The following is a 26,745-nucleotide window of genomic DNA, read 5'->3' as shown; positions in this document are numbered from 1 at the left end:
GCTACTGTGTGAGCTTGGACAAGGCCCTTGGTTTTTCTGGGTTCTCACTGTCCTTGTCTGTAAAATGGTGATAATTCCCTCACTTTGTCAGGGCTGCCCTGATGACTGAAACAAGGTATGGAAAGTGGTCACCAGTGACCTCAGAAAGGATAAGTCCCTCCCTCTTGTCCTAGTTACCCCTAAAGACGGGAGGGCCTCATGTGGAGGCTGGTGCCAGGGAGTGGCCAGCCAAGCTCATGGAGCAAGGCACTAGAGGGCTGGCTGGGGTGCAGTAGGGCGGGAAATGAAGCCCAACCCAGGCTAGCTAGTGACTTGAAATGCAACAGACAAGACGGCGCTGCCCTTGGCAGAACCAGCACCAAGGTTAGCACCAAGGGTACAGGAGAGCTTTGACAACACATGTCAGCAGTCACCATCAGAGGACTCCAGAGATTCTCCAGTTTCTTTGTTTTGCAACTGGGGAAACTGAGGCCTGGCAAGAAGAGGGGAATTGGTCAAGTACAAGGAGGCAGCGGAGACAGGCAGACCCAGGTTCTGCTGCAGCTTCCATGTGCTCTTCTCATGTTATTCCTCACTGATCCAATGGATGTGGGGAAAAGAAAGAAAGGTCAGACTGTTACTGTGTCTATATAGAAAGAAGTAGACGTGGCCGGACGCGGTGGCTCAAGCCTGTAATCCCAGCACTTTGGGAGGCCGAGACGGGCGGATCACGAGGTCAGGAGATTGAGACCATCCTGGCGAACACAGTGAAACCCCGTCTCTACTAAAAAATAAAAAAAAAAAAAAAAAAACTAGCCGGGTGAGGTGGCGGGCGTCTGTAGTCCCAGCTACTCGGGAGGCTGAGGCAGGAGAATGGCGTAAACCCGGGAGGCGGAGCTTGCAGTGAGCCGAGATCCGGCCACTGCACTCCAGCCTGGGCGACAGAGCGAGACTCCGTCTCAACAAAAAAAAAAAAAAAAAAAAAAAAAGAAAGAAAGAAAGAAGTAGACGTAAGAGACTCCATTTTGTTCTGTATTTGAGATGCTGTTCATCTGTGACCCTACCCCCAACCTTGTCCTTGCAAGAGACATGTGCTGTGGTGACTCAAGGTTTAAAGGATTTTGGGCTGTGCAGGGTGTACTTTGTTAAACAAGTGCCTGAAGGTAGCTTGCTGGTTAAAAGTCATCACCATTCTCTTAATCCCAAGTACTCAGGGACACGCACACTGCCAAAGGTCGCAGGTACCTCTGCCTAGGAAAGCTAGGTATTGTCCAAGGTTTCTCCCCATGTGATAGTCTGAGATATGGCCTCGTGGGAAGGGAAAGACCTGATCGTCCCCCAGCCTGACATCCGTGAAGGGTCTGTGCTGAGGAGGACTAGTATAAGAGGAAAGAAGGCCTCTTGGCGGTTGCTGGCGGTTGAGATAGAGAAAAGCATCTGTCTCCTGCCCATCCCTGGGCAATGGAACATCTCGGTGTAAATTGTATGTTCTGTTTACTGAGAAAGGAGAAAACCGCCTTAGGGTGAAAGGCGGGACTTGCTAGCCAATGCTGCTCTTTATGCACTAAAAAGGTTTATGGAGATGTTTACATATGCATATCAAGGCACAGTACTTTTCCTTCAACTTATTCATGTCACAGAGAACTTTATTCATATGTCGTACTGCTGACTTTCTCCCTATAATGATCCTATTATCCTGCCACTTCCTTATCTTTAAGATGGTAAAGATAATGATCAATAAAGACTGAGGGAACTGAGAGACCGGTGCCGGAGCGGGTCCTCTGTAGGCTGAGCGCCGGTCCCCTGGGCCCACTTTTTCTTTCTCTATACTTTGTCTCTGTGTCTCATTTCTTTTCTCAAGTCTCTCGTTCCACCTAACGAGAAACGCCCACAGGTGTGGAGGGGCAGGCCACCCCTTCAGTCCAACAAACATCTTGGGGCCTGGAGTGGAAATAACAGAGGCACAGGACAGCCTTAGAGGGCAGGTCATTTGTACCTGCTGTGGGTCTGCAGGAGCAGGACTGATTCCCAGAAGCCCTAGACCAGGGTCCTAGGAGCTGGAAAGGGAGCCCCATCCAGAAGAAAGTCTGGGGATGGGGTTCTCTAGAGAGCTGAGTCCACCTGCAGCTCACGTGCGCCAAGCTTCAACGTCTCAGACAGCCTTGTGCCCTCTCTGGACCTGTTTCCTCATGTGTAAAATGAAGGAGCTTAACCAGGCGCTGTGGCTCACACCTATAATCCCAGCACTTTGGGAGGCCAAGGCAGGAGGATTACTTGAGCCCAGGAGTTCAAGACCAACCTGGGTAACACGGCAAGACCCCATCTCTAACAACAACAACAACAACAACAACAAAAACCCCAAAAATGAAAACAAAAATTAGCTGGGCATGGTGGTGTGAGCCTACAGTACCAGCTACTCAGGAGGCTGAGATGGGAGGATCACTTGAGCCTGGGAGGCAGAGGTTGTAGTGAGCTGAGATCACATCACTGCATTCCAGCCTGGGAGACAGAGCAATATTGTGTCTCAAAATAAATAAAATAAAATGAAGGAACTTGACAATGACTTCTCAGGGTCCTTCTTGCTGTGCGGGAGGCCAGGGCCTGCCTGCACCTCTTGGGAGGCTTTTTTCTAAACAAGGGACTAGCAATGAACCGAGGTTGATGCTGCAGACAGAGACCTGGGTGCCTCCCCCAGCATTGCCACCTGCCTTCCACTCTGGGGCTCAGTCTTCCCCTCCCGGCACCCGCGGGGAGGGGGGTACCTATGAGATGCCCTTTTTTTTTTTTTTGAGATGGAGTCTCGCTCTGACCCCCAGGCTGGAGTGCAGTGGCCCGATCTCGGCTCACTGCAAGCTCTGCCTCCCAGGTTCATGCCATTCTCCTGCCTCAGCCTCCCAAGTAGCTGGGACTACAGGCGCCTGCAACCACACCTGGCTAATTTTTTGTATTTTTAGTAGAGACAGGGTTTCACCATGTTAGCCAGGATGGTCTTGATCTCCTGACTTTGTGATCCACCCGCCTCGGCCTCCCAAAGTGCTGGGATTACAGGCGTGAGCCACTGTGCCCAGCTGAGATGCCCTTTTTCTTTTCTTTTCTTTTCTTTTTTTTGAGATGGAGTCTCGCTCTGTCGCCCAGACTGGAGTGCAGTGGCACGATCTTGGCTCACTGTAACCTCTGCCTCCCGAGTTCAAGCAATTCTCCTGCCTTAGCCTCCCAAGTAGCTGGGATTACAGGTGCCCAGCACCATGCCCAGCACTACACCCAGCTATTTAAAATATTTTTAGTAGAGACGGGGTTTCGCCATGTTGGCCAGAGTGGTCTCAAACTCCTGATCTCAGGTGATCCACCTGCCTCGGCTTCCCCAAGTGCTGGGATTACAGGCATGAGCCACCATGCCCGGCCAAGATGCCATTTTTGATTTGGAGCTGGTGTGGGAGTTGGAATCTGTGGGGATCTCAGAGAGTGGGAGCCGGGTCTGCCATGGTTTGGGGGCTGAGAAACCTGATGGCGAGAACAAGCCTGGTGAAGCCCTGCTGTGCTTCCTGTCTGTGTGAGCAGCTAGAAAGCAATTCACAAACCTCTATTCCTATTTCTATCACCCAGCAACTATTTCCTGAGCATCTCCTCTGTGGCAGGCCCTGCTCTGGGTGCTGGGAGACATCTGTTTTTAAAAAAGATCCAAGTCCTGCTCTTGTGGCATTTCCGTCCTAGGGAGGAGCAGGGAGACAATAATTCCATTAAGTGAATTATCTAGTCTGGTGGGAGTCCACAGGTACCACAGGGAAAAGAGAGCTAGGTAAGGGCCATGGGGAGTGTGGGGTGGGGGATTTCACATGTAAATAGTGGGGTCAGACTGAGCCTCACTGACACATTTGAACAAAAACAAATTGTTTTTGACATTGGATATTTGAGCAAATAATTGAAGAGGAGAGAGCCATGACAGTGAGGTACTGGCTGGGGTCGGGGGCAGAGGGGTGTAGTGGACTCCTGGGACTGGCAGGGTCGGGGGAGCAAGAAATTGGGGTGGAGGCCACGGGCCATTCACGCAGGGGCTCTTAGGCCAGTGAGAACCTTGGGCTTTTACTCTGAAAGATACAGAGAGCACCAGAGGGCTCTGAGCAGAGGAGAATGTCATCTGATGCAGAGGTTAAAAGTGTCCCTGGTCGGGCATGGTGGCTCACACCTATAATCCTAGCATTTTGGGAGGCTAAGGCAGGAGGATCACTTGAGGTCAGGAGTTCAAGACCAGCCTGGCCAACATGATGAAACCCTGTCTCTACTAAAAATACTAAAAGTAGCCGGACCTGGTGGCGCCTGCTTGGGAGGCTGGGGTGGGGGGATCATTTGAACTCAGGAGGTAGTAGCTGCAGTGAGCCGAGATCGCACTGCTGAGCAAGACTCCATCTCAAAAATAAATATATAGGCCTGGCACGGTAACTCACACCTGTAATCCCAGCACTTTGGGAGGCGGATGTGGGCGGATCACCAGAGATCAGGAGTTTGAGACCAGCCTGGCTAACATGGCGAAACCCTGTTTCTACCAAAACACAAAAATTAGCTGGGCGTGGTGGTGGATGCCTGTAATCCCAGCTACTTGGGAGGCTGAAGCAGGAGTCACTGCACTACAGCCTAGGCAACAGACTGAGATTGCATCTCAAAATAATAATGACAGCAATAATAAATAAAAATAAATAAAAAATAAAAGGGTTGACCAAGCGCTGTGGCTCATGTCTGTAATCCCACCACTTTGGGAGGCTAAGGTAGGTGGATCACCTGAGGTCAGGAATTCAAGACCAGCCTGGCCAACATGGTGAAGCCCCATCTCTACGAAAAATACAAAAATTAGCCAGATATGGTGGCTCATGCCTGTAATCCCAGCTACTCTGGAAGCTGCAGCACGAGAATCACTTGAACCCGGGAGGCAGAGGTTGCAGTGAGCCAAGATCACGCCACTGCACTCCAGCCTGGGCAACAGAGTGAGACTCTGTCTCAATAAATCAATAAAAATAAAAGGGTCTCTGTGCCTTGGAGCAGGTGAGCAGGGAAGCTGCTCAGGAGACTGCTGCAGCGATCCAGGTGACTGGGGGATCTGTCACGTGGAGAGAAGAGGGGTACCTGCCTCTCAGGTTCCAGAGTAGGCACAGCAGGACATGTGCAGCCACAGGCAGCAGCTTCTCCTGCATTCATTCACCAGGCCCAGCCCTATAGAGGCAGGAAGCATCCAGCACAGGCAACAGGTGAGGTGGACGAGCAGGTGGCTGTTGGAAGAGCTCAGGTTTTCAAGTCTTTTCTACCTCCGAAGGTTCTGGAATAGCTTGCAGATGTCATGTGCCCTTGGGGGATGAGTAACACCTCCTTTTGTCATCTGGAAATTGGGGAGGATGCCTCTGCTGCCTCCCACACAGGCAGATGGGCTAAGACCTGTAATGAAGATGCTTGAAAACTCTGACTTGTCTTATGAGGCATGCAGCAGTGGCATGCAGGATGTACACACCCACTGAATCATCAGTGACCAGCACTGGGGACCCAGCTGTCTTTGGATATGTAAAACCTGCAGAGGCTGAGCGCAGCAGCTCATGCCTGTAATCCCAGCACTTTGGGAGGCCGAGGTGGATGGATCACTTGAACCGAGGAGTTCAAGACTAGCCTGGCCTACATGGTGAAACCCTGTCTCTTCTGAAAATACAAAAATTAGCCAGGCATGTTGGTGCACGCCTGGAATCCCAGCTACTCGGGAGGCTGAGGCAAGAGAATCGCTTGAACCCGGGAGGCTGAGGCTGCAGTGAGCCAAGATCGCACCACTGCACTCCAGCCTGGGTGACAGAGTGAGACTATCTAAAAAAATAAATAAATTTTACAAATGTTAAAAAGACGTACAGGAAGATGAGCAGTGGGAGGGCGGAACTATGGTCTGTATGCAGCTGCCATCTCTGTGCTTCCAGTTCTTTGCTTATTAATTAGTAGGACAAAACCTACACTCGGATAAGCTGCCAGCACGTGCTGGTTGGTGCCTCTGTCACAGGAATGTGGTCCAAAAAATAAGACTGGCATCATAGATTGTCTTATCAGAGAGCGAAAGCAGGTTTTCTGTCCTCTCATTAAAACTGTGACTTTATCATAAACAATGTATGAAAGTTTAAAAGAATTAAATAGGCTGGACGTGGTGGCTCACACCTGTAATCCCAATGCTTTGGGAGGCCAAGGTGGGAAGATCACTTGAGCCTAGGATTTTGAGGTTAACCTGGGCAACAAGGTGACCTCAACCCTGTGCTCCAGCATGGGCCTGGGGCCCCGGCCTTGCCCATCTCACCTGGTCACAGTGATTGATGTCAGGAATAGGCACCTGACCCAAGCCAGACCAAGGAAGGCCAGGCCCGGGACTTTTGTGGGAGCTACTGGGAAAGTGGTAGGTGCTGGGGATGTGCCCCCCTGGGGTGCTACTAAGATGGTGTTTCTGGTGGCCGACCCACTCCCATGGGCGGGCTCTGCCTGAGAATGTAGCCAGCCCAGAGGACAGCAGATACAGTAAGAGTTTGACTCCCAATGACATGGTTTGTGCAGTATGTCTGAAGCTGGTACTCTAGACTTGGTAGTAATTTAACTTACATCATCTATAAGGGAAAGAGACTCCTCTAACACAGATATCTGCTACCTCCTGGTTAAGGTTTCATGAGCAGCTGCACGGAGAATACTTCACTTGCTGCAACACTGCAGAAAAATAAGGCAAGTCCGCAGAGGGCAACAAATGACAGTGAAGGGTTAAACAGGGAAAACTAAGAACCCAGAGAACCCAATTTCCCATCTCTTTTTTTTTTTTTTTTTTTTTTTTTGAGACGGAGTCTCGCTCTGTCGCCCAGGCTGGAGTGCAGTGGCCGGATCTCAGCTCACTGCAAGCTCAGCCTCCCGGGTTTATGCCATTCTCCTGCCTCAGCCTCCCGAGTAGCTGGGACTACAGGCGCCCGCCACCTCGCCCGGCTAGTTTTTTGTATTTTTTAGTAGAGACGGGGTTTCTCGGTGTTAGCCAGGATGGTCTCGATCTCCTGACCTCATGATCCGCCCGTCTCAGCCTCCCAAAGTGCTGGGATTGCAGGCTTGAGCCACCGCGCCCGGCCCCAATTTCCCATCTCTTATTGAGACTCCTTTATAAGCATAAGACATCTGGAGCAATTTACACCAGATATAAGTGCTGCTTCTCACACATGAACACAATCATAACTTGCTCCCTCTTTTTTTTTTTTTTTAATTTTCTTTTGAGATAGTCTAATTCTGTCTCATACAGGCTGGAGTGCAGTGGCACGATCTCAGCTCACTGCAACCTCTGCTGCCACCCACCATTCCCAGGTTCAAGCAATTCTCATGCCTCAGCCTCCCAAGTAGCCGGGACTACAGGCATGCGTGACCACGCCTGGCCAATTTTTTGTATTTTTAATAGAGACGAGGTTTTGCCATGTTGGCCAGGTTGGTTTCAAACTCTTGGCCTCAAGTGATCCACCCAGCTTGGCCTTCCAAAGTACTGGGATTACAGGCATAAGCCACCATGCCCAGCCTCATCATTATTTAAGAAAAAAAATTAAAAATGTTAAAAAATAGCTGGGCATGGTGGCATGTGCCTGTGGTCCCAGCTACTTGGGATGCTGAGGTGGGAGGATCATGTGAGCCTGGGAGGATGAGGCTGCAGTGAGCTGTGATCATGCCACTGCACTTCAGCCTGGACGACAGAGAGAGACCCTGTCTCAAAAAAAAAAAAAATTAAAACAGAAACTATGTGTCTAGAGCAAACTTAAAAATAAATATTTAGATATATAAACAAATAAATAAATAAATAAAATACTTGGGTATACTCCTTCCTAATGCTTAATGGTCAGCAATTCTAATTTCAGCAGAGTCTTCTCCCCTGGCCTTTTTTCCTTCTGGTTCCATAATATAGAGTTTTGTTACTTTTCTTATTATTATAAAGGTAATACATGAAATATAATGGCTGATTAAAATGATTCACTTTTTAAAATTAAAACGATAATGCCAAATTTTCAGACCCGGTACAGTGGGTCACGCCTGTAATCCCAGCACTTTGGGAGGTCAAGATGGGAGGATCGCTTGGGGCCCAGAGTTCGAGACCAGTCTGCGCAATGTGGCAAAACCCAGTCTCCACAAAAAATACAAAAATTAGCTGCGTGTGGTGGCACAGACCTTTAGTCCCAGCTACTCAGGCAGCTGAGGTGGGAGGATCACCTGAGCCCAGAGAGATCAAGGCTGCAGTGAGCCGTGATTGTGCCACTGCACTTCAGCCTGGGTGATAAGAGTAAGATCCTGTCTCAAAAATAATAATAATAATGATGTGAGACCCTCTCTCAAAAATAATAATAATAATGCCAAACTTTATTTCCAGATGTTGGTAAACATGCCTTGGTAAAAGGCTCTAGATCTCTATCCTCAGGTTACAAGCCACTTACTCAGCCCTAAGACGTTTCCCCTTCAAAAGCAGGTTTCACAGATGTCACGATTTGGGTATTTTAATTTCACGATTCTTCTTGTTAAAAAAAAAAATATATATATATATATATATTCATATTCACTGTTATATATAACTACAGCTCTATACATCTTCTTTCCTAGTTTTCTTCCAAAGGTATTTCCCAAAGATTTTATTTAAGAGCTCTCTTCTGTTCCTCTGCTTGAAAGTAAAAAAAAGAAAGAAAAAAAGCCAGGTGCATTGGCTCATGCCTGTAATCCCAACACTTTGGGAGGCCGAGGTGGGTGGATCACTTGAGGTCAGGAGTTCGAGACCAGCCTGACCAACATGGTGAAACCCCGTCTCTACTAAAAACACAAAAATTTGCCGGGCATGGTGGTGCACGCCTGTAATCCCAGCTATTTGGGAGGCTGAGGCAGGAGAATCGCTTGAACCTGGGAGATGGAGGTTGCAGCGAGCTGAGATTTCGCCATCACACTCCAACCTGGGCAACAAAAGCAAAACTTCGTCTCAAAAAAAAAAAAAAAAGAAAGAAAAAAGAGCTCTCTTTCCTCCTTTCCATGAGGCAAATGAAAACACAGCTTGTAATGAGGCCCCTTACTTGTCTTTAAACGCCTCTCCACCCAATTTCTAGCTACAGTCAGTTCTTCAAAAGTTAAACACAGGCCAAGTGGGGTGGCTCATGCCTGTAATCCCAGCACTTTGGAAGGCTGAGGTGAGAAGATCACCTAAGCACAGGAGTTCAAGACCAGCCCAGACAACACAGCGAGACCCTAGTCTCTACAAAAAATTAAAAAAATGAGCCAGGCTTGATGGCATGCACCTGTAGTCCCAGTTACTCAGGAGACTGACGTGGGAGGACTGCTTGAGGCTGCAGTGAGCCATGATCGTGCCACTGCACTCCAGCCTGGGTGACAGAGTGAGACTCTGTCTCTAAAAAATGTTTAAAAAGTTAAATATAGTTGGCCGGGCGTGGTAGCTCACGCCTGTAATCCCAGGACTTTGGGGGGCTGAGGCGGGCGGATCACGAGGTCAGGAGATCGAGACCATCCTGGCTAACATGGTGAAACCCCGTCTCTACTAAAAATACAAAAAACTAGCCGGGCGAGATGGCGGGCGCCTGTAGTCCCAGCTACTCTGGAGGCTGAGGCAGGAGAATGCCGTGAACCCGGGATACAGAGTTTGCAGTGAGCTGAGATTGTGCCACTGCACTCCAGTCTGGGTGACAGAGCGAGACTCCATCTCAAAAAAAAAAAGTTAAACATAGTGACTTCCTGAACTCCTCCTTTTCACAGATCTTGGATTTTTTTTTTTTTTTTTTTTTAATTTCTATTCACTGAAATTCTACTATGTGGCCCCTGGGAACAACAGCATGGACAGGCAAGACTTTAAGCCAGACATTTGAACAAGTTCTTTCAATGCTACTGGTAGGAAATAAAACAATCCAAGGCTGGGTGCAGTGGCTCACACCTGTAATCCCAGCCCTTTGGGAGGCTGAGGAAGGCGAATCTGTTGAAGCCAGGAGTTCGTGACCAACATGGTGAAACCCTGTCTTTACTGAAAATATAAAAATTAGCTGGGAATGGTGGCTCATGCCTGTAATCCCAGCTACTCAGGAGGCTGAGGCAGGAGAATCGCTTGAACCCAGGAGGCAGAGGTTGCAGTGAGCTGGGATTGTGCCACTGCACTCCAGCCTGGGCGACAGAGTCAGACTCTGTCTCAAAGAAAAAAAGAAAATATAGAAACACCCAAGGCGGCCGGGCGTGGTGGCTCACGCCTGTAATCCCAACACTTTGGGAGGCGGAGGCGGGCGGGTCACAAGGTCAGGAGATCGAGACCACGGTGAAACCCCGTCTCTACTAAAAATACAAAAAATTAGCCGGGCGCGGTGGCGGGTGCCTGTAGTCCCAGCTACTAGGGAGGCTGAGGCAGGAGAATGGCGTGAACCCAGGAGGCGGAGCTTGCAGTGAGCCGAGATCGCGCCACTGCACCCCAGCCTGGTGGACAGAGTGAGACTCCGTCTCAAAAAAAAAAAAAAAAGAGGCCGGGCGCGGTGGCTCAAGCCTGTAATCCCAGCACTTTGGGAGGCCGAGACGGGCGGATCACGAGGTCAGGAGATCGAGACCATCCTGGCTAATACGGTGAAACCCTGTCTCTACTTAAAAATACAAAAAAAAAAACTAGCCAGGCGACGAGGCGGGCGCCTGTAGTCCCAGCTACTTGGGAGGCTGAGGCAGGAGAATGGCGTAAACCCGGGAGGCGGAGCTTGCAGTGAGCTGAGATCCGGCCACTGCACTCCAGCCTGGGTGGCAGAGCAAGACTCCGTCTCAAAAAAAAAAAAAAAGAAACGCCCAAGGCAGGCCAGGCGCAGTGTCTCATGCTTGTAATCTCAGCACTTTGAGAGGCCAAGGCGGGCAGATCATGAGGTCAGGAGATAGAGACCATCCTGACCAACATGGGGAAACCTCGTCTCTATTAAAAAAAAAAATACAAAAAATTAGTCGGGTGTGGTGGCAGATGCCTGTAGTCCCAGCTGCTCGGGAGGCTGAGGCAGGAGAATGGAGTGAATCCGGGAGGTGCAGCTTGCAATTAGCCGAGATCGCGCCACTGCACTCCAGCCTGGATGAGAGCGAGACTCCGTCTCAAAAAAAAATAAAAAAGAAACGCCCAAGGCAATAATTTTATGTTCTCCCAAACTTACTCCCCAGTTAATAGCTGCACTGCACTGATTTTAAAACTTTTGTGACGGTGACTCACAGTGAGAAGTATTCATAGCTGTATAAATACCTGAAACAAGTGTTTCGCCAAACACTACTTAGTACCTTTACTACACGGGTAAAGGCGGTAATGTTTTCAGTTCTGTTCATTCTGTTTCGTTTTTGTTAATGCTACTAAGTTGAACCATTTGAAACACATCCCTGTACTCACAACTGTCAAATATGGGCAATTTCATACAGTTCAACCTATTTGTGACACTAATGTTACAATCCACTTCCTTAACGGAATGCATCTCATAGATTAAAAAACATTGCTAAGTGGGCATATTTCCAGTTAATGTTATTTTTAAAACTAAAACAGGGCTGAATTTGTTTTTGTTTTTCATTTAGTATGGTGCGGACATCTTTCCACACTGCTATCTTACAGCTCCACCTCACTGTTTTCTGTTTCTTTGAGACAGGGTCTAACTCTGTCATGAAAACTAGAGTGTAGTGGCATTATCATGGCTCACCGCAGGCTTGTCCTCCCAGGCTCCCACCTCAGCCTCCTAGGCAGCTGGGACTATAGATGTGCACCATCATACCTAATTTTTTTTTTTTTTTTTTTAAACAGACTCCGTCGCCCAGGCTGCAGTACGGTGGCACAATCTCAGCTCACTGCAACCTTCGCCTCCTGGGTTCAAGTGAGCACATCTGGCTAATTTTTGTATTTTTTGTAGAGATGGGAGTCTCCCTAAGTTGGCCAAGCTGGTCTTGAACTCCTGGGATCAAGCAATCCACCCACCTCGGCCTCCCAAAGTGCTGGGATTACAGGCATGAGCCACTGCGCCCGGCCCGCTTCACTGTTTTAAGGGCTTCATGGAATCCACATGCACCTACCCTGGCTTAGGTAACCTGCCCTCACTGGAGACACTTAGGTTTTTTCCAACTTCTTGCTGTTCCAAACTATGCCACAGTGAACTTCCGTGTCATATCTAGAATGCCTGTGGTGCAGGCTCCTAGAAGGAGGATGGCAGGCTCCTACCTCTAGGTATTTCTCTCTTTTTTTTTTTTTTGAGATAGAGTCTCGCTCTGTCGCCCAGGCTGGAGTGCAGTGGCACAATCTTGGCTCACTGCAACCTCCACCTCCCAGGTTCAACCAGTTCTCTGCCTCAGCCTCCCGAGTGGCTGGGATTACAGGTGTCACTACCACAACCGGCTAATCTTTTGTATTCTTAGCAGAGACGGGGTTTCACCATGTTGGCCAGGCTGGTCTTGAACTCCTGACCTTGTGATTCACCCGCCTCAGCCTCCCAAAGTGCTGGGATTACAGGTGTGACCCACCGCGCCCAGCTAGCATTTCCCATTTCGATCTTAGTTGGGTTTCAAAGTCTCTGGGTAGGCGCTATGCTCAGTTTCTTCCTTTGTGTGTGTCTGATGGAGGGTAAATGGTGCTGACCCAAGGGTCCCACTGAGGCAGCCTATCTGTTCAGCCCTCCTCTGACCACAAGCCCCTTTCTGCAAGATGGGAAGCTCCAGCTTCTTCCAGACCTCTCTCTAGGCAAACTTCATGGAGGCATGAAGACATTGTGCTTTACCATTGACCAGACCTGAGTTTGAATCTCACCCATGCTCCTTAAACACTTTGGATTCCATTATCATAGCTACGAAAAGAATGGAAACCTCTCAGGTTGCAGGGAGGATGAAGCTGAACACGTGGAATGCATTGCAAACAGTCACACAGGAGTTAGCCATTGTCTTCAGCTGGTGCTGACAGCTCTTTCCCAAGCATGAGAGGATCTTCTGCGCTGCCTATTCACATTTACCCTGCAGCCGGCTGGGGCACCAAATTAAGACAATAAGGCTCTCTCCTGAGTTGACAATAGGCTTGATCCTTGACCTATTTCCTCACTTTCTAGACTTCTTGAGCGCTAAGGTAAAGAATGAAACTTTCGGACAAAGCCATTCATTCAACAACAAATATTTACTGAGCACCTACTACATGCCAGCCACTGTGCTAAGCACCATTTGGGCCTCAGTTTTTCCATCCGCAAAAGTAGGAATTGTGCTTCTCAACAGGGAAACGCTGGGCCTCTGGGTGGGGGAGCCTTTGGGACGGGACTACAATTTCGTCATTGGAACCCAGGGACGCCCCGCACGTTTCCGAACGGCCTCCAGGGGGCACCGCCGCCCTGAACTGAGAGCCACAGGAGCAGGGTAGAGGCCCAACTTTCTGCTCTGTCACTGGCAGATTCAGGACGATGCTGAGGGCCCACAGGAGCAGGATTTGGACCGTGTTGCTGGGAACAGGGGCCTACACTGGCCCCAGGATGAGTTCGTCCGTACCTGGGGACCCTGGGTTCTGACTCGGAGGTCAGACGCAGCCAAGATGCAACTCAGGAACTTCAAGGTTTCCGCTCCGGCCGAGAACCCCGGTCTGGCGGGGGAAAGGGTGGGGGTGTCGCCCTTGCTCCCCCAGCCTCAGCCCTCGGGAGGCGCAGCGTCAGGGCTGGCGGCAGCACAAAAGCCCCCTGCGCCGCTAGGGGCACTCTCGCAGCAGCTGCGCGGGCGACCTCGCGATCACGTGTGGCGAGGGCGGGACCAAACGAGCGTCCAGCTAATTGGCTATGCCGTCGGCGAGCGTGATAGCCAATAGGAACCGGGAACGGGGTCCCGGGACTGGGAAGAAACGGCGGCCGGGAGGGGCTCCGGGGACCATGGGGCTCCTGACCATTCTGAAGAAGATGAAGCAGAAAGAGCGGGAGCTGCGACTGCTCATGCTGTATCCTCCCAGACGCCGGAGCCGCGGGGGTAGCGGGGCCCCGCCGGGCGGGCGATGCCGGGCGCCCCCTGTCGGGAGCGGAACGCGGCGGCCGGCGCGTCCCAACTTCCCCTGGCGTCACCACGCCGGCCCCACCAATCGCCCCGGGGGCCGGGAGGCGCCGTACCCCCGGCCTGGGGCAGGGGCCACCTCCGAGGGCCGCAGAAGCGGGCCTGCAGGCGCAGCGGCGGGTGGCCTGTCAGGGGCAGTGGGTCCCGGAGATGACTCGGACGCCACCATCCGGCGGCCTGGCCCAAGCGTGGGGCCGCTGCCTTCCCGGCTCTCATCTCCCCCGGGCCCGAGAGTTCCAGGCCCCGGCCCCGCCCTCGAGCTCCGAATCCCGGGGGCGTGCGGGGTGGCGGGTGGCGGATGTGGGCTCTGCGGATCCTTTCGAGCGTGGCTCCAACAGTCCGTCTCTTTGGTGCTAGGCGGCCCTTGGATGACCCTGCGGCTGAGGATGTGTGTGTGTGAGCCCGAGTGCCCCGTGCGCGCTGTGCGCTTTCTGAGTCCAGTTAGGCGCCCGAACCTGTTCCCTCTGCTCTGTGCCAGGCCCAGCGGTGGAATGGCAGGGGAGATAAGACCCTTATGTGCACATATAACTTAATAATCACATCATTTTTTTTTTTTTTTGAGATAGGGTCTTGCTCTGTTGCCCTGGCTGGAGCGCAGTCAAGGGTCACTGCAGCCTCCAACTTCTAGGCTCAAGTGATCCTCCCGCCTCAGCCTCCCAAAACTCTGGGATTTTAGGCATGAGCCACGGAGTCCGGCCCATGTCTGTTTTATTTTATTTTATTTTATTTGAGACGGAGTTTCGCTCTTGTTGCCCAGGCAGGAGTGCAGTGGTGCAATCTCAGCTCACTGCAACCTCCGCCTCCTGGGTTCAAGCGATTCCCCTGCCTCAGCCTCCCAAATAGCTGGGATTACAGGTGCCCACCACCACGCCCGGCTAATTTTTAAAAATATTTTTTAGTAGAGACGGGATTTCACCTTGTTGGTCAGGCTGGTCTCGAATTCCTGACCTCAAGTGAGGTCTTGGCCTCCCAAAGTGTTGGGATTCCAGGCGTGAGCCACCGTGCCCGGCCCCATGTCTGTTTTAAAGAGCTCTGAGAAAAGCATACAGTTCACTCATTTGATAAATATTGAGTGCCTAATATGTGCTAGGCACTGTCCTGGGGGCCAGGGTACTAAAACAAAAATAATGTTACCTTCATGGAAATTCTGTAATGCAGAGGGGTAGAAAGATGATAACACAGGAAATAAGTAAAATATGTAATAGAGGCTGGGTGCTCAGTGGCACATACCTGTAACCCTAGCACTTTGGGAGGCTGAGGTGGGAGGCTCGCTTCAGCCCAGGAGTTTGAGACCAGCCTGAGCAACATAGACCCCATCTCTATTTATACATATATATATTCTCCATACATACCATATATGTACATGGGCCATGCTTTGGACCATGCTTCTGGGGAATAGGGCATTTTACTGCTCCAGGATGAGCTCCCACTACATATCTATGTATGGAGAATAATGCAATTTAGAGTGGTCAAAGAAGGCCACTGTATGATGGCAGGGCATGGTGGCTCACACCTGTAATCCCAGCACTTTGAAAGACCAAGGCGGATGGATCACCTGAGGTCAGGAGTTTGAGACCAGCCTGGCCAACATGGTGAAATCCCGTCTCTACCGAAAATACAAAAATTAGCTGGGTGTGGTGGTGGACACCTTTAATCCCAGCTACCCAGGAGGCTGAGGTGAGAGAATCGCTAGAACCCAGGAGGCAGAGATTATAGTGAACTGGTAAGCTGAGATCGCGCCATTGCACTCCAGCCTGGGTGACGAGAGAAACTCTGTCTCAAAAAAAAGTGACAATTGAGTACATGAGGGAGGTGAGGGTTGAACCTTATAGCAGTCTGGGGGGAAAATTTAAAGCAAAGGGAACAGCAAGTCAGAGGCCCTGGGAGGACTAACTGGCGTGTTCAGAGGACTGGCGAGGAGGGCAGTATGGCTGGAGTGGGGAGGACTGTTGACTGGCAACCACCTCACCTAGGGCCTTTTGGTTTTTGGTTTTCCCTTTCAATGAGAAGTGCAGAGGATAGAAGGAATCAGAGACCAGTTTGGCCACTGCAGTGATGCAGGTGAGATAGAATGGTGACTTGGACCAGGATGGAAGTAGTGAGGTCATGGAAGTTTCTGGCCTGAGCAATTAGAAGGGTGAGAAGCCATTTGCTGAGGTAGAGAGGACTGGGGGAGGAGCAGGTTCTTGGCTCACCGTAACCTCTGCCTCCCAAGTTCAAGCAATTCTCCTGCCTCAGCCTCCCAAGTAGCTGGGATTACAGGTGCCCAGCACCATGCCCAGCACCACACCCAGCTATTTTTTTAATTTTTAGTAGAGATGGAGTTTTGCCATGTTGGCCAGGGTGGCCTCGAACTCCTGACCTCAGGCGATCCACCCACCTCGGCCTCCCAAAGTGCTGGGATTACAGGTGTGAGCCACCGCGCCCGGCCTATTTGCTCTTGAAGGTGGGAGAAAGAACGGCAAGCTCATCAGCCAGTGGGGATGATTGAGAGGGGAAGGAAACATGGATGATGGCTTGGGGGCAGGCGGTCATCAGCGGCCAGGTTCCAGGGACTAAGGCTGGGCCTCAGGGGAAGTCTCCTCCTCACCCCTTTCCTGGACCAGGCTCATTCACCCCAGCTCCGATGAGCAGGGAGAGGTGGTCCAGTCCAGGACTTGCCCACCCCACCATGCCCAACTGAGCTGCAGCGTTGGGAGGATAGAGGAGGGTGGTTCCCTCCCACAGTAAGCACACCCATTAATTTGCACTCTGCAGTAGCAGGTCTGGAATATTCCAGAAACACATGAGGGTGGCTTCCTCCAGATATTTGTTCTTCCCTTAGTTCTTCAAAAAGCTTGCTCCTTGTATTTTGCGTCTCAACTCCAGACCTCAGAGAGGCCTTCCCCGGCACCCGAGCTGAAAGAGCCTCCGATGGCCCTCTCGGAAATCCTCTCTGTTGTGTTGATGGTACTAGCCAGGATCTGGCAGCGCCTTCTTTTCTCATTTGTTTGTACTTTATTGACTGTCTTCCCACTAGAATGTAAGCTTCCTAAGGGCAGGGCTTTGTCCTCAAGCACCCAGAAGAGAGTCTGGGACATAGTAGGTGTTCAGCAAATTAAGGAGGTTTTGGTCAGTAGAGATGATATTTATATCTTGATACACTCACATTTATTGTGGGCCAGTGATGGCCAGGCATGTGCTGAACTCAGTTTGATACACGGCGGAAAATAATGAGTCCCCTAAGAGGGGCTCTGTGACGATGTCACCACCCGGCGGAGAACAGGGACTTCTCCTTAACCTGCTGCGCCCCAGTGGCCTGGACAATGCTGGAAAGACAACCATCCTGAAGAAGTTCAATGGGGAGGACATTGACACCATCTCCCCAACGCTGGGCTTCAACATCAAGACCCTGGAGCACCGAGGGTGAGCAGGGGCCCCGTGGGTGGGCCAACCCAGAGCAGGGCAGGAAAGGTGGGAGAGGCGCCCAGCTGACCCTCTTGTCACCCGCTCCTTGCCCAGATTCAAGCTGAACATCTGGGATGTGGGTGGCCAGAAGTCCCTGCGGTCCTACTGGCGGAACTACTTTGAGAGCACCGATGGCCTCATCTGGGTAGTGGACAGCGCGGACCACCAGCGCATGCAGGACTGCCAGCGGGAGCTCCAGAGCCTGCTGGTGGAGGAGGTGGGCAGCTCCTACCCTTTGTGCAAATGTGTGGACATATGGCCGCCTTCTCAGCAGATGCCCCTCAGAGAGGTCCATGGCCCCAGAGGGAAACTAAAGGCAGGATCCATTCCTTCACTGGGTCCCCACCATGGGAGGCCCATGGTGCCAGAGGCAGGACACATGCTGTGGACTGAGATTGAGTTAATGTCCCTGGGGTGTTACTACGTCAATACCCTGAGCATCAGTTTCTGTTCCTTGAAATGGTGATGATGACACCCACATCATTGGGCTTTAGGGAGGATGACCCAAGGCCAGCATGAAGCTTTGAGAGGCCGTGGAGCCTGGCTCAAGAGTCTGACTCTTCGCTATGTTACCTCAGCCAGGGGTGGTGGCACGCACCTGTAGTCCTAGCTACTCTGGAGGCTCAGACAGGAGGATCAGTTGAACCTAGGAGGTCGAGGCTGCAGTGAGCTGTGATCATGCCACTGCACTCCAGCCTCCTGGGTGACAGAGCAAGACCCTGTCTCAAAAAAAATAAATAAATAAAAAATAAGGGGCAGGGCACAGTGACTCACACCTGTAATCCCAGCACTTTGGGAGGCCGAGACGGGCAGATCATGAGGTCAGAAGATCGAGACCATCCTGGCTAACACAGTGAAACCCTGTCTCTACTAAAAATACAAAAAATTAGCTGGGCATGGTGGCAGACACCTGTAGTCCCAGCTACTCGGGAGGCTGAGGCAGGAGAATGGTGTGAACCTGGGAGGCAGAGCTTGCAGTGAGCTGAGATTGTGCCACTGCACTCCAGACTGGGCAACAGAGCAAGACTCCATCTCAAAAAAAAAAGAAGGAAACTTGCAAAGATAGTACAGAGGTCCCCCATATACCCTTTACCTTGCTTCCCCATCTTACCTAACCGTGGCCTGTCCAAACTAATAAATCAACATTGGTGAATTACTATTATCTTAATTGCAGATTTTATTTGAATTTCACCAGTTTTTCCACTAATATACTTTTTGTTTCCAGTGTTTGATTCAAGCTACAACATTGCATTTAGTTGAAAATGAGGGTGGCCGGGCGCGGTGGCTCAAGCCTGTAATCCCAGCACTTTGGGAGGCCGAGACGGGCGGATCACGAGGTCAGGAGATCGAGACCATCCTGGCTAACACGGTGAAACCCCGTCTCTACTAAAAAAATACAAAAAATTAGCCGGGCGAGATGGCGGGCGCCTGTAGTCCCAGCTACTCGGGAGGCTGAGGCGAGAGAATGGCGTAAACCCGGGAGGCGGAGCTTGCAGTGAGCTGAGATCCGGCCACTGCACTCCAGCCTGGGCGAGAGAGCGAGACTCCGTCTCAAAAAAAAAAAAAAGAAAATGAGGACACTTGTGAGAGTGAAAGGGGGGATTCTGCAGGCGGAGTCGGGATTGTCCTGGGCACACTGCACACACCTGCTGTGTGAGTGGAGCAGGTCAAACGAGATCAGGGCCATCAAATGCTGGTCAAGGCAGGTCGAGGTCCAAGGGTTAGACCCATCCACCTACATCTCCCAATAACAGACACATATGTGGAAACAACTAGAATCAGAGGTGGACAGTGTGGCCTGTCGGGAGTGGAACACTTAAAGGGCTGTGTGAACCCAGAAGAGGGAGAGATCACATTCTCTGTGCATGTCTGGTCATCAGATTGGAGCAGTCTAGAACCACAGAGAGCTCAGGGATCATCTTATCCAGCACCCCTCCCTGTTTATGGAAGAGGAAGCTGGAGCATGGGGGACAGCGGTGTCCCCTGTGGTGGTTGACTGGAACCAGAACCCTGGCCCAGGACTGCCATCGCCCATGTGGTCCAGCCTTGATGGCTATGTCCACAAACTCACTCCTGGGCCTCTCCCACCACTACAGGGCCTCACCTCGATCTTCCAGGTCGATCCTTCACCATAGATGCTCTGGGCCATTAGAGGAGGGGTCAGGCTGTCCTCTGAGCCCCCACCCCACCCCTCTGTCTTCTCTTCCCCAGCGCCTGGCCGGAGCAACCCTCCTCATCTTTGCCAACAAGCAGGACCTGCCTGGAGCACTGTCCTCTAATGCCATCCGCGAGGTGAGTCCAGGCCCTGGGACAGGCTTGCTGAGGGAAAGGGGCCCACATTTCTTTATTTTAAAAGCATTTATTAAAAATAACCAAAAAAAGTAATAATAAAAGCATTTATTAGCCCCTGCTAGGTGGCAGGACCTATGCAGGGCACTGGGGATCCAGTGATTAATAAGGCATGGGGTGGCCCACAGCCTGGGGAAGGCAGAACTGCGCATGTGTTGTTCACAGGCTAACAGTAGCCAGCGCATATGTTGTTCACAGGCTAGCAGTAGCCAGCACAAACAGAGTGCTTTCAGTATGCTCTGCTCCTTGCATGAATTAACTCATTTCATTCTCACCACAACCTCATGAGGTAAGAACTATTATTTTACACATGGTGAAGCAGGCTCAGAGAGATTAGGTAACTTGTCCCAGGTCACACAGCCACTAAATAGACCAGAAGCCTCTCTGACCCCAGAGCCCACATTTTAACCATGATTCTAGTGCTCAAGCACCACAGTGAGAAAGAGCAGCGTTAAAATCTTGGCTCTGCCACTTATGAGCTATGTGCCCTTAGGCGGGTTGCTTAACCTCTCTGAACTTTGGTTTCCTCCTTGGTGAAATGGCTGACACAATCCCTGGCTCATGAGGACTTGAGGAGAATGAGAGAGGATGTGTGGGGCTCCGGCATGATGCCCAGATCCTGGTGGATGCTCAAGAGCCCATGTTGCATTTACATCACTAAGGGGCTGCACTGGTGTGGTACTGGACAGAGAGCCCAGGTGCCCCTGGGGGCTGACAAAGTCTCGCAGGGACCAGTGGGGCTTCCTGGATGGGATGACCTGGAGCAGGGCCTTGAGGGAGGCGTGGAGCTCCTCTGGGCTGGGGAGGGAAGGGGCCGAGGGCAGGCAGGGTCTGCAGTCACTGGCCACCATCAGCACATTTGTTCTTCCAGGCCCTGGAGCTGGACTCCATCCGCAGCCACCACTGGTGCATCCAGGGCTGCAGCGCCGTCACTGGGGAGAACCTGCTGCCAGGCATCGACTGGCTCCTGGATGACATTTCCAGCCGCATCTTCACAGCTGACTGAGCCACTCCAGATGTCCCTCCACCTAGCAGTCCAGGTCCCCCAACCCTCACCAAACACTATCCATGGGGGCATGGGAGTCAGCCAGCCAAACTAACACTCCCCCTCCTCCATCCCAACCTGCTGCTGCTACTGCTGCCCGCTGCTGCCCTGTGGCCACCCAGCTCCTGTGGCGGGAGGGCTGTGCCCTGGCTGTTTCCCTGGCTCCTGACCTGGCCTTTGGCTACCATACCAAGAAGAGAGGACTGGGCGGGGAGGAGCTGCTACTGCTGCTACCGAGGCTGTGGGCCTCATCCTTCACTCAGCTGTGAAATAAACCACTCCTTGCCCTGACTCCTGGCTGAGTCCTTTGTTGATTCAACAGCGTTAGAGACCACCTGGGACCCACAATCCAGCAGGGGACAGAAAGGAACAGACCATTGCAGTCAATAGTGAGCTGCGGCTATGTCAAAGGGATGCAAAAAAAGTTATAGAAGCATGGGACACGGTGCAACTGATCCCATCCGGAGGAGTCCAGGCAGGCTTCCTAGAGGAGGTCACGTTAAAACTGGGAATGTGAGTAGTTTTCCAGGTACAGGAAGGGGAAGATGGTTCACCAGGGGAACTCCAACTCTCATAGGTATGAATTCAAAAAAGGGACGCAGGTCCAGACCAGGGCTCCAACTTTTTGCATGGAACACGGGCTGAAATTCAGCTCCCAGTTCTCTGTTGTAGCCAGGACCCCATGTGCAGTGGACAACCTGAAAAGCTGTACAAGGCCAGCAGAGGTTCAGGCAGAGGGGATCACAGGACAGGCATGAAGAGCAAGGGCTCTTGGGAAATGGGGAGGGGCATAGAGTCATGTGTGGGAGGGAGTGCAGCCAGAGGGCGGGAGGGGGCCACATCAGGTAGGGGGAGCTGAGTCCTTCCCTGAAGGCGACAGGAACTCGGAACCAGTGCCAGGCTGGGAAAGGATAGGAAATGAGGCCACCCCAGGGGTCCAGTCCAAGTGGCAAGACTGGTGGATGTTTTCACGGCCCACGGTCCTAACAGCTGCTTACTCTGCAGGGTTCTGTTCTAAGTACTACCCATTCAGCAGTGCAGTTAGGGGCAGCCTTATGCAGTGCTGCCTATCAAGATCCCCCTTTATATGGGACACTAAGGGGTGGCACTGGCGTGGGACTGTACAGAGAGCTCAGGTGCCCCGGAGAACAGATACGCTCTCCCAGGGGCCAAGGGAGGCTTCCTGGATGGGCTGACCCTTGAGCAGGGAGGGAAGGGGCTGAGGGGAGGCACTGGCCACCACCAGCACCTTTGTCCTCCCAGGCCCTGGAGCTGAACTCTACAGCCACCACTGGTACATCGAGGGCTGCAGCCCCGTTGCTGGGAAGAACCCGCTGCCTGGTATCGACTGGCTCCTGGATGACATTTCCTCCAGGAGGTTAAGTGACTTCCTCAAAGGCACACAGCTAGGAAGTGAGGGAGCTGGGCTTGAACCCAGCACGCTTGGTCACTATACCTACCCTGCTGCCTCCCGAAATAGCTCAGGCCTAATTGTCTTCAGTTTTTGTCTCTCTGCTCAAAATTCAAATGCCAAGGAGACGCAGCCTGCCGGCGCAGCTTGAGGCCCACGATTATCTTTTGGTGTGGATTTGTGGCCCAACAACCCTCCCAGCAGAGTACATCCAATGGAAGAAGGGCAGTTTTCCCAAAGGAAAGTTGAATGCTATTATCAAAAGGTGAGGAAGAGACACTGGGATTTACTCTGAAGCCGGCACTAGGATCCTTTCATGGAGGGGTAGAGACCCGTGCAAAATCTAGGTTTCCTTTTTTTTTTGAGACAGAGCCTCCCTCTGTCACCCAGGCTGGAGTGCAGTGGTATGATCACAGCTCACTGCAGCCTTGACCTCCCAGGCTCAAGCCATCCTCCCATCACGTTGCTGGGACTACAGGCTTGTGCCACCATGCCCAGCTAATTTTTTATTTTGTAAAGATGGGGTCTTGCCGTGTTGCCCAGGCTGGTCTCAAACTCCTGGGCTCAGGTGATCCTCCCACCTTGGCCTCCCAAAGTGCTGAGAAAGTGCTGGGATTACAGGCGTGAGCCACCATGCCCAGCCTAGGTTTCCTTAAAAATGGAAGAAAGGGCTGGGTGTGGTGGCTCACACCTGTAATCCCAGTACTTTGGGAGGCCGAGGCGGGTGGATCACCTGAGGTCAGAAGTTTGAGACCAGACTGGCCAACATGGTGAAACCCTGTCTCTACTAAAAATACAAAGATTAGCCGGGCATGATGGCAGGCGCCTGTAATCCCAGTTACTCGGGAGTCTGAAGCAGGAGAATCGCTTGAACCCGGGAGGTGGAGGTTGCAGTGAGCCAAGATTGCGCCATTTCTCTCCAGGCTGGGGAACAAGAGCAAGACTTTGTCTCAAAAAAAAGAAAAAAATTTCAGGCTGGGCACAGTAGCTCATGCCTGTAATCCTAGCACTTTGGGAGGTCAAGGCGGGCAGATCACCTGAGGTCGGAAGTTTGTAGACCAACCTGACTAACATGGAGAAACCCTGTCTCTACTAAAAGTACAAAATTAGCCAGGCATGGTGGCTCATGCTTGTAATCACAGCTATTCGGGAGGCTGAGACAGGAGAATCGCTTGAACCTGCGAGATGGAGGTTGCAGTGAGCTGAGATTGCGTCATTGCACTCCCGCCTGGGCAACAACAGTGAAACTCTGTCTCAAAAAAAAAAACAGTGGAAGAAGGGAAGTGAATGTTGCGTGGACAAGCTTAGAACATGAAGAAACTGCCCTTCAGGGTACAAATTTAGAAGCCCCTGCCCTGTCCTCCTTGCAAGACAGACCTGGTGATCTGCAGGCTCTTAAACCTGGACTCTGGAGCCAAATCCTGGCCTGCCACTCGCTGGTGGATGCTGAGCAACTTGCCTCGCCTCTCCGTGCCTCAGTTTCCCTCCTAGTGTTGGGAGGAGGACCAAATGAGTTGGTGTCTTGTATGTCATAAGTATTGTGTAAGTGTCAGCTATAATTACGATTATTTGAACCAGTAGGACTGTACGCAAATTCAGCTAATGTGAAGTCAGCCACCCACTGACATATGTGTCACCCCAGTGTTCATGTCCTCCCAGGTGCCCTTAGGAAACAATGCTTTTCTTGAAAAGGTGAATTAGGCCGGGCGCAGTGGCTCACTTCTGTAATCCCAGCACTTGGAGAGGCCGAGGTGGGTGGATCACCTGAGGTCAGGAGTTCGAGACCAGCCTGGCTAACGTGATGAAACCCCATCTCTACCAAAAAAATACAAAAATTAGCCGGGCATGGTGGTGTGTGCTTGTAATCCCAGCTGCTCGGGAGGTTGAGGCAGGAGAATCACTTGAACCCAGGGGGCAGAGGTTGCAGTGAGCCAAGATTGCACCACTGCCCTCCAGCCTGGGCAACAGAGTGAGACACCGTCTCAAAAAAATAAATAAATAAAAGGTGAATTATTCACAGAGACAAATATGAAAATAACAAGGTGATATTCATCACAAAGGTCTCCACCACATGGTCAAGCATACCCTACCCTGGGTGAGACTGGGGAGCAGACCCTGGAGGAGCATGGTGGGCAGCCCAGCGCGGCGCCCCTGCAGCCTCTCCTGCTCCACTGCCGCCTTCTTTTTTTTTGAGCCGGAGTTTCACGCTTGTTGCCCAGGCTGGAGTGCAATGGTGCGATCTCAGCTCACCACAACCTCCGCCTCCTGGGTTCAAGCGATTCTCCTGCCTCAGCCTCCCGAATAGCTGGGATTACAGGCATGGGCCATCATGCCCGGTTAATTTGGTATTTTTAGTAGAGACGGGGTTTCTGCATGTTGGTCAGGCTAGTCTTGAACTTCCGACATCAGGTGATCTGCCCGCCTCGGCCTCCCAGAGTGCTGGGATTACAGGTGTGAGCCACCATGCCCGGCCTCCACTGCCACCTTCTGTTTGCTCCTCCTGGTGAGGGAACTGGTGGGGTGGGAGATCTGGAGAAGGCCAGGGGCTAAATTGCTCTAGATGGAAAAGGGCTTGGAGAGGACGGGGAGAAAGAAGGGTAAAGGGAAGAGTGTGGGAGACACTGAGCCAGAGAGGGAGGGAAAGATGGGTGAGAAGGAAACTGGAATAATATCCCTGCTGAGGGAACTTTGGAGAGGGGAGCAATGTCTGAAGAGGTCTTCAGAGGACTTCTGGTGTATGTTGCATGAGGAGACATCCCCATCCCTGGCCTCCTCCTGAACAACTGCTAGATGAACTACCCAGTTCAGACCCTCCAGAGTTTGATCTGGAGTCGATTTTTTTTTTTTTTTTGAGACAGCATCTCACTGTGTTGCCCGGCTGTAGTGCAGTGGCATGATCCTAGCTCACTGCCACCTTGAACTCAGTGACTCCATCATAGCTCACTGTAACCTTGAACTCCCAGGTTCAAGTTATCCTCCTGCCTTAGCCTCCAGAATAGCTGGGACTACAGGCCCACACCACCATGCCCAGCTAATTCTTTCTTTCTTTCTTTCTCTCTCTCTCTCTCTCTCTCTCTCTTTCTTTCTTTCTTTCTTTCTTTCTTCTTTCTTTCTTTCTTTCTTTCTTTCTTTCTTTCTTTCTTTCTTTCTTTCTTTCTCTTTCTCTCTCTCTCTCCCTCCCTCCCTCCCTCTCTCCCTCCCTCCCTTCCTTCCTTCCTTTCTTTTCTTTCTTTCTGTCTCTCTGTCTCTCTCTCTCTCTCCCCCCCACCTTCTTTCTTTCTTTTTCTTTTTTTTGATACAGAGTTTCACTCTTGTCGCCCAGGCTGGAGAGCAATGGCGCGATCTCAGCTCACTGCACCCCTGCCTCCCGGGTTCAAACAACGCTCCTGCCCCATACTCCCGAGTAGCTGGGATTATAGGCGCCGCCACCACACCTGGCTAATTTTTGTTTTTTTTTTTTTTTTTTTTTTTTGAGACGGAGTCTCGTTCTGATGCCCAGGCTGGAATGCAGTGGCCGGATCTCAGCTCACTGCAAGCTCCGCCTCCCGGGTTTACGCCATTCTCCTGCCTCAGCCTCCCCAGTAGCTGGGACTACAGGCGCCCGCCACCTCGCCCGGCTAGTTTTTTGTATTTTTTAGTAGAGACGGGGTTTCACCGTGTTAGCCAGGATGGTCTCGATCTCCTGACCTCGTGATCCGCCCGCCTCGGCCTCCCAAAGTGCTGGGATTACAGGCTTGAGCCACCGCGCCCGGCCTAATTTTTGTATTTTTAGTAGAGATGGGTTTTCACCATCTTGGTCAGGCTGGTCTTGAGCTCCTGACTTATCCCACCGCTCCTCTTTTTTTTTTTTTTTTTTTGAGATGGAGTCTCACTCTGTTGCCCAGCTGGAGTGCAGTGGCATGATCTCAGCTCACTGCAACCTCTGCCTCCCGGTTTCAAGCAATTCTCTGCCTCAGCCTCCTAAGAAGCTGGGATTACAGGTGCCCGCCAGCAGGCCCAGCTAATGTTTGTATTTTTAGTAGAAACGGGGTTTCACCATCTTGGTCAGGCTGGTCTTGAGCTCCTGACTTCGTGATCCACCCACCTCAGCCTCCCAAAGTGCTGGGATTATAGGCGTGAGCCACCACGCCCGGCCGCCATCTCTCCTCTTTAGAATGGCCCATTGGGATCCAGTTTGTTAACACCAACAATTAGTTTCACACCCAGCATGTAAGCCAGAAGAGTGTGTTCACACGTCTGCCCATTCTTGGAAATACCAGCTTCAAGTTCACCAACACCAGCAGCAACAATCAGGGCAGCACAGTTAGCCTGAGATGTGCCTGTAATCAGGTTTTTGGTAAAGTCTCTGCATCCTGGGCCATTGATGATGGTCACATAGTACTGACTAGTCTTCGTTGCCAGCAGGGAGGTAGCAGTGGTGATAACACTCTCACATTCAACTTTCAGCTTACCCAAG

General features: G+C 51.5%; 2 protein-coding genes across 4 annotated transcripts in view; one reads left to right on the top strand and one right to left on the bottom strand.

The window, feature by feature from the left end:
• BATF2 (basic leucine zipper ATF-like transcription factor 2) overlaps positions 1-13,575 on the bottom strand; it is a 30,362-nt gene extending 16,787 nt beyond the window's left edge. The window contains exon 1 of the mRNA XM_033207002.1: positions 13,492-13,575. The gene's annotated coding sequence lies outside the window, so the exon portion shown is untranslated. The remainder of the gene's footprint in view (positions 1-13,491) is intronic.
• A 164-nt stretch (positions 13,576-13,739) lies between these two features.
• On the top strand, positions 13,740-21,169 carry ARL2 (ADP ribosylation factor like GTPase 2). 3 transcript variants are annotated; one of them, XM_033207006.1, is made up of 5 exons: positions 13,740-13,927; positions 17,332-17,442; positions 17,539-17,701; positions 19,696-19,776; positions 20,705-21,169. In XM_033207006.1, the coding sequence occupies exons 1-5, from the start codon at positions 13,773-13,775 to the stop codon at positions 20,837-20,839; spliced, it is 645 nt and encodes a 214-aa protein (XP_033062897.1). In that variant the 5' UTR covers positions 13,740-13,772; the 3' UTR covers positions 20,840-21,169. The 3 variants fall into 3 exon arrangements, with proteins under 3 accessions (XP_033062897.1, XP_033062898.1, XP_033062896.1); XM_033207007.1 differs by lacking the exon at positions 20,705-21,169 and adding an exon at positions 20,032-20,667; XM_033207005.1 differs by lacking the exons at positions 19,696-19,776; positions 20,705-21,169 and having other exon boundaries at positions 17,539-18,128.
• The last annotated feature ends 5,576 nt before the right edge of the window (positions 21,170-26,745 follow it).

The sequence above is a fragment of the Trachypithecus francoisi genome, unplaced genomic scaffold, assembly GCF_009764315.1.
Source record: "Trachypithecus francoisi isolate TF-2019V2 unplaced genomic scaffold, Tfra_2.0 Lachesis_group8, whole genome shotgun sequence".
Taxonomy (NCBI): Eukaryota; Metazoa; Chordata; class Mammalia; order Primates; family Cercopithecidae; genus Trachypithecus; species Trachypithecus francoisi.
The sequence above is the reverse complement of the archived record's forward strand: the minus strand, read 5'-3'. Positions and strand labels throughout refer to the sequence as shown.

Coding starts and splice junctions, on each gene's coding strand:
- ARL2 (XM_033207005.1), top strand. CDS start 13,773: ATGCCGTCGGCGAGCGTGATAGCCAATAGGAACCGGGAACGGGGTCCC. Junction 13,928..17,331: donor GAGCTGCGACTGCTCATGCT/GTATCCTCCCAG, acceptor GCTGCGCCCCAG/TGGCCTGGACAATGCTGGAA. Junction 17,443..17,538: donor AAGACCCTGGAGCACCGAGG/GTGAGCAGGGGC, acceptor CTCCTTGCCCAG/ATTCAAGCTGAACATCTGGG.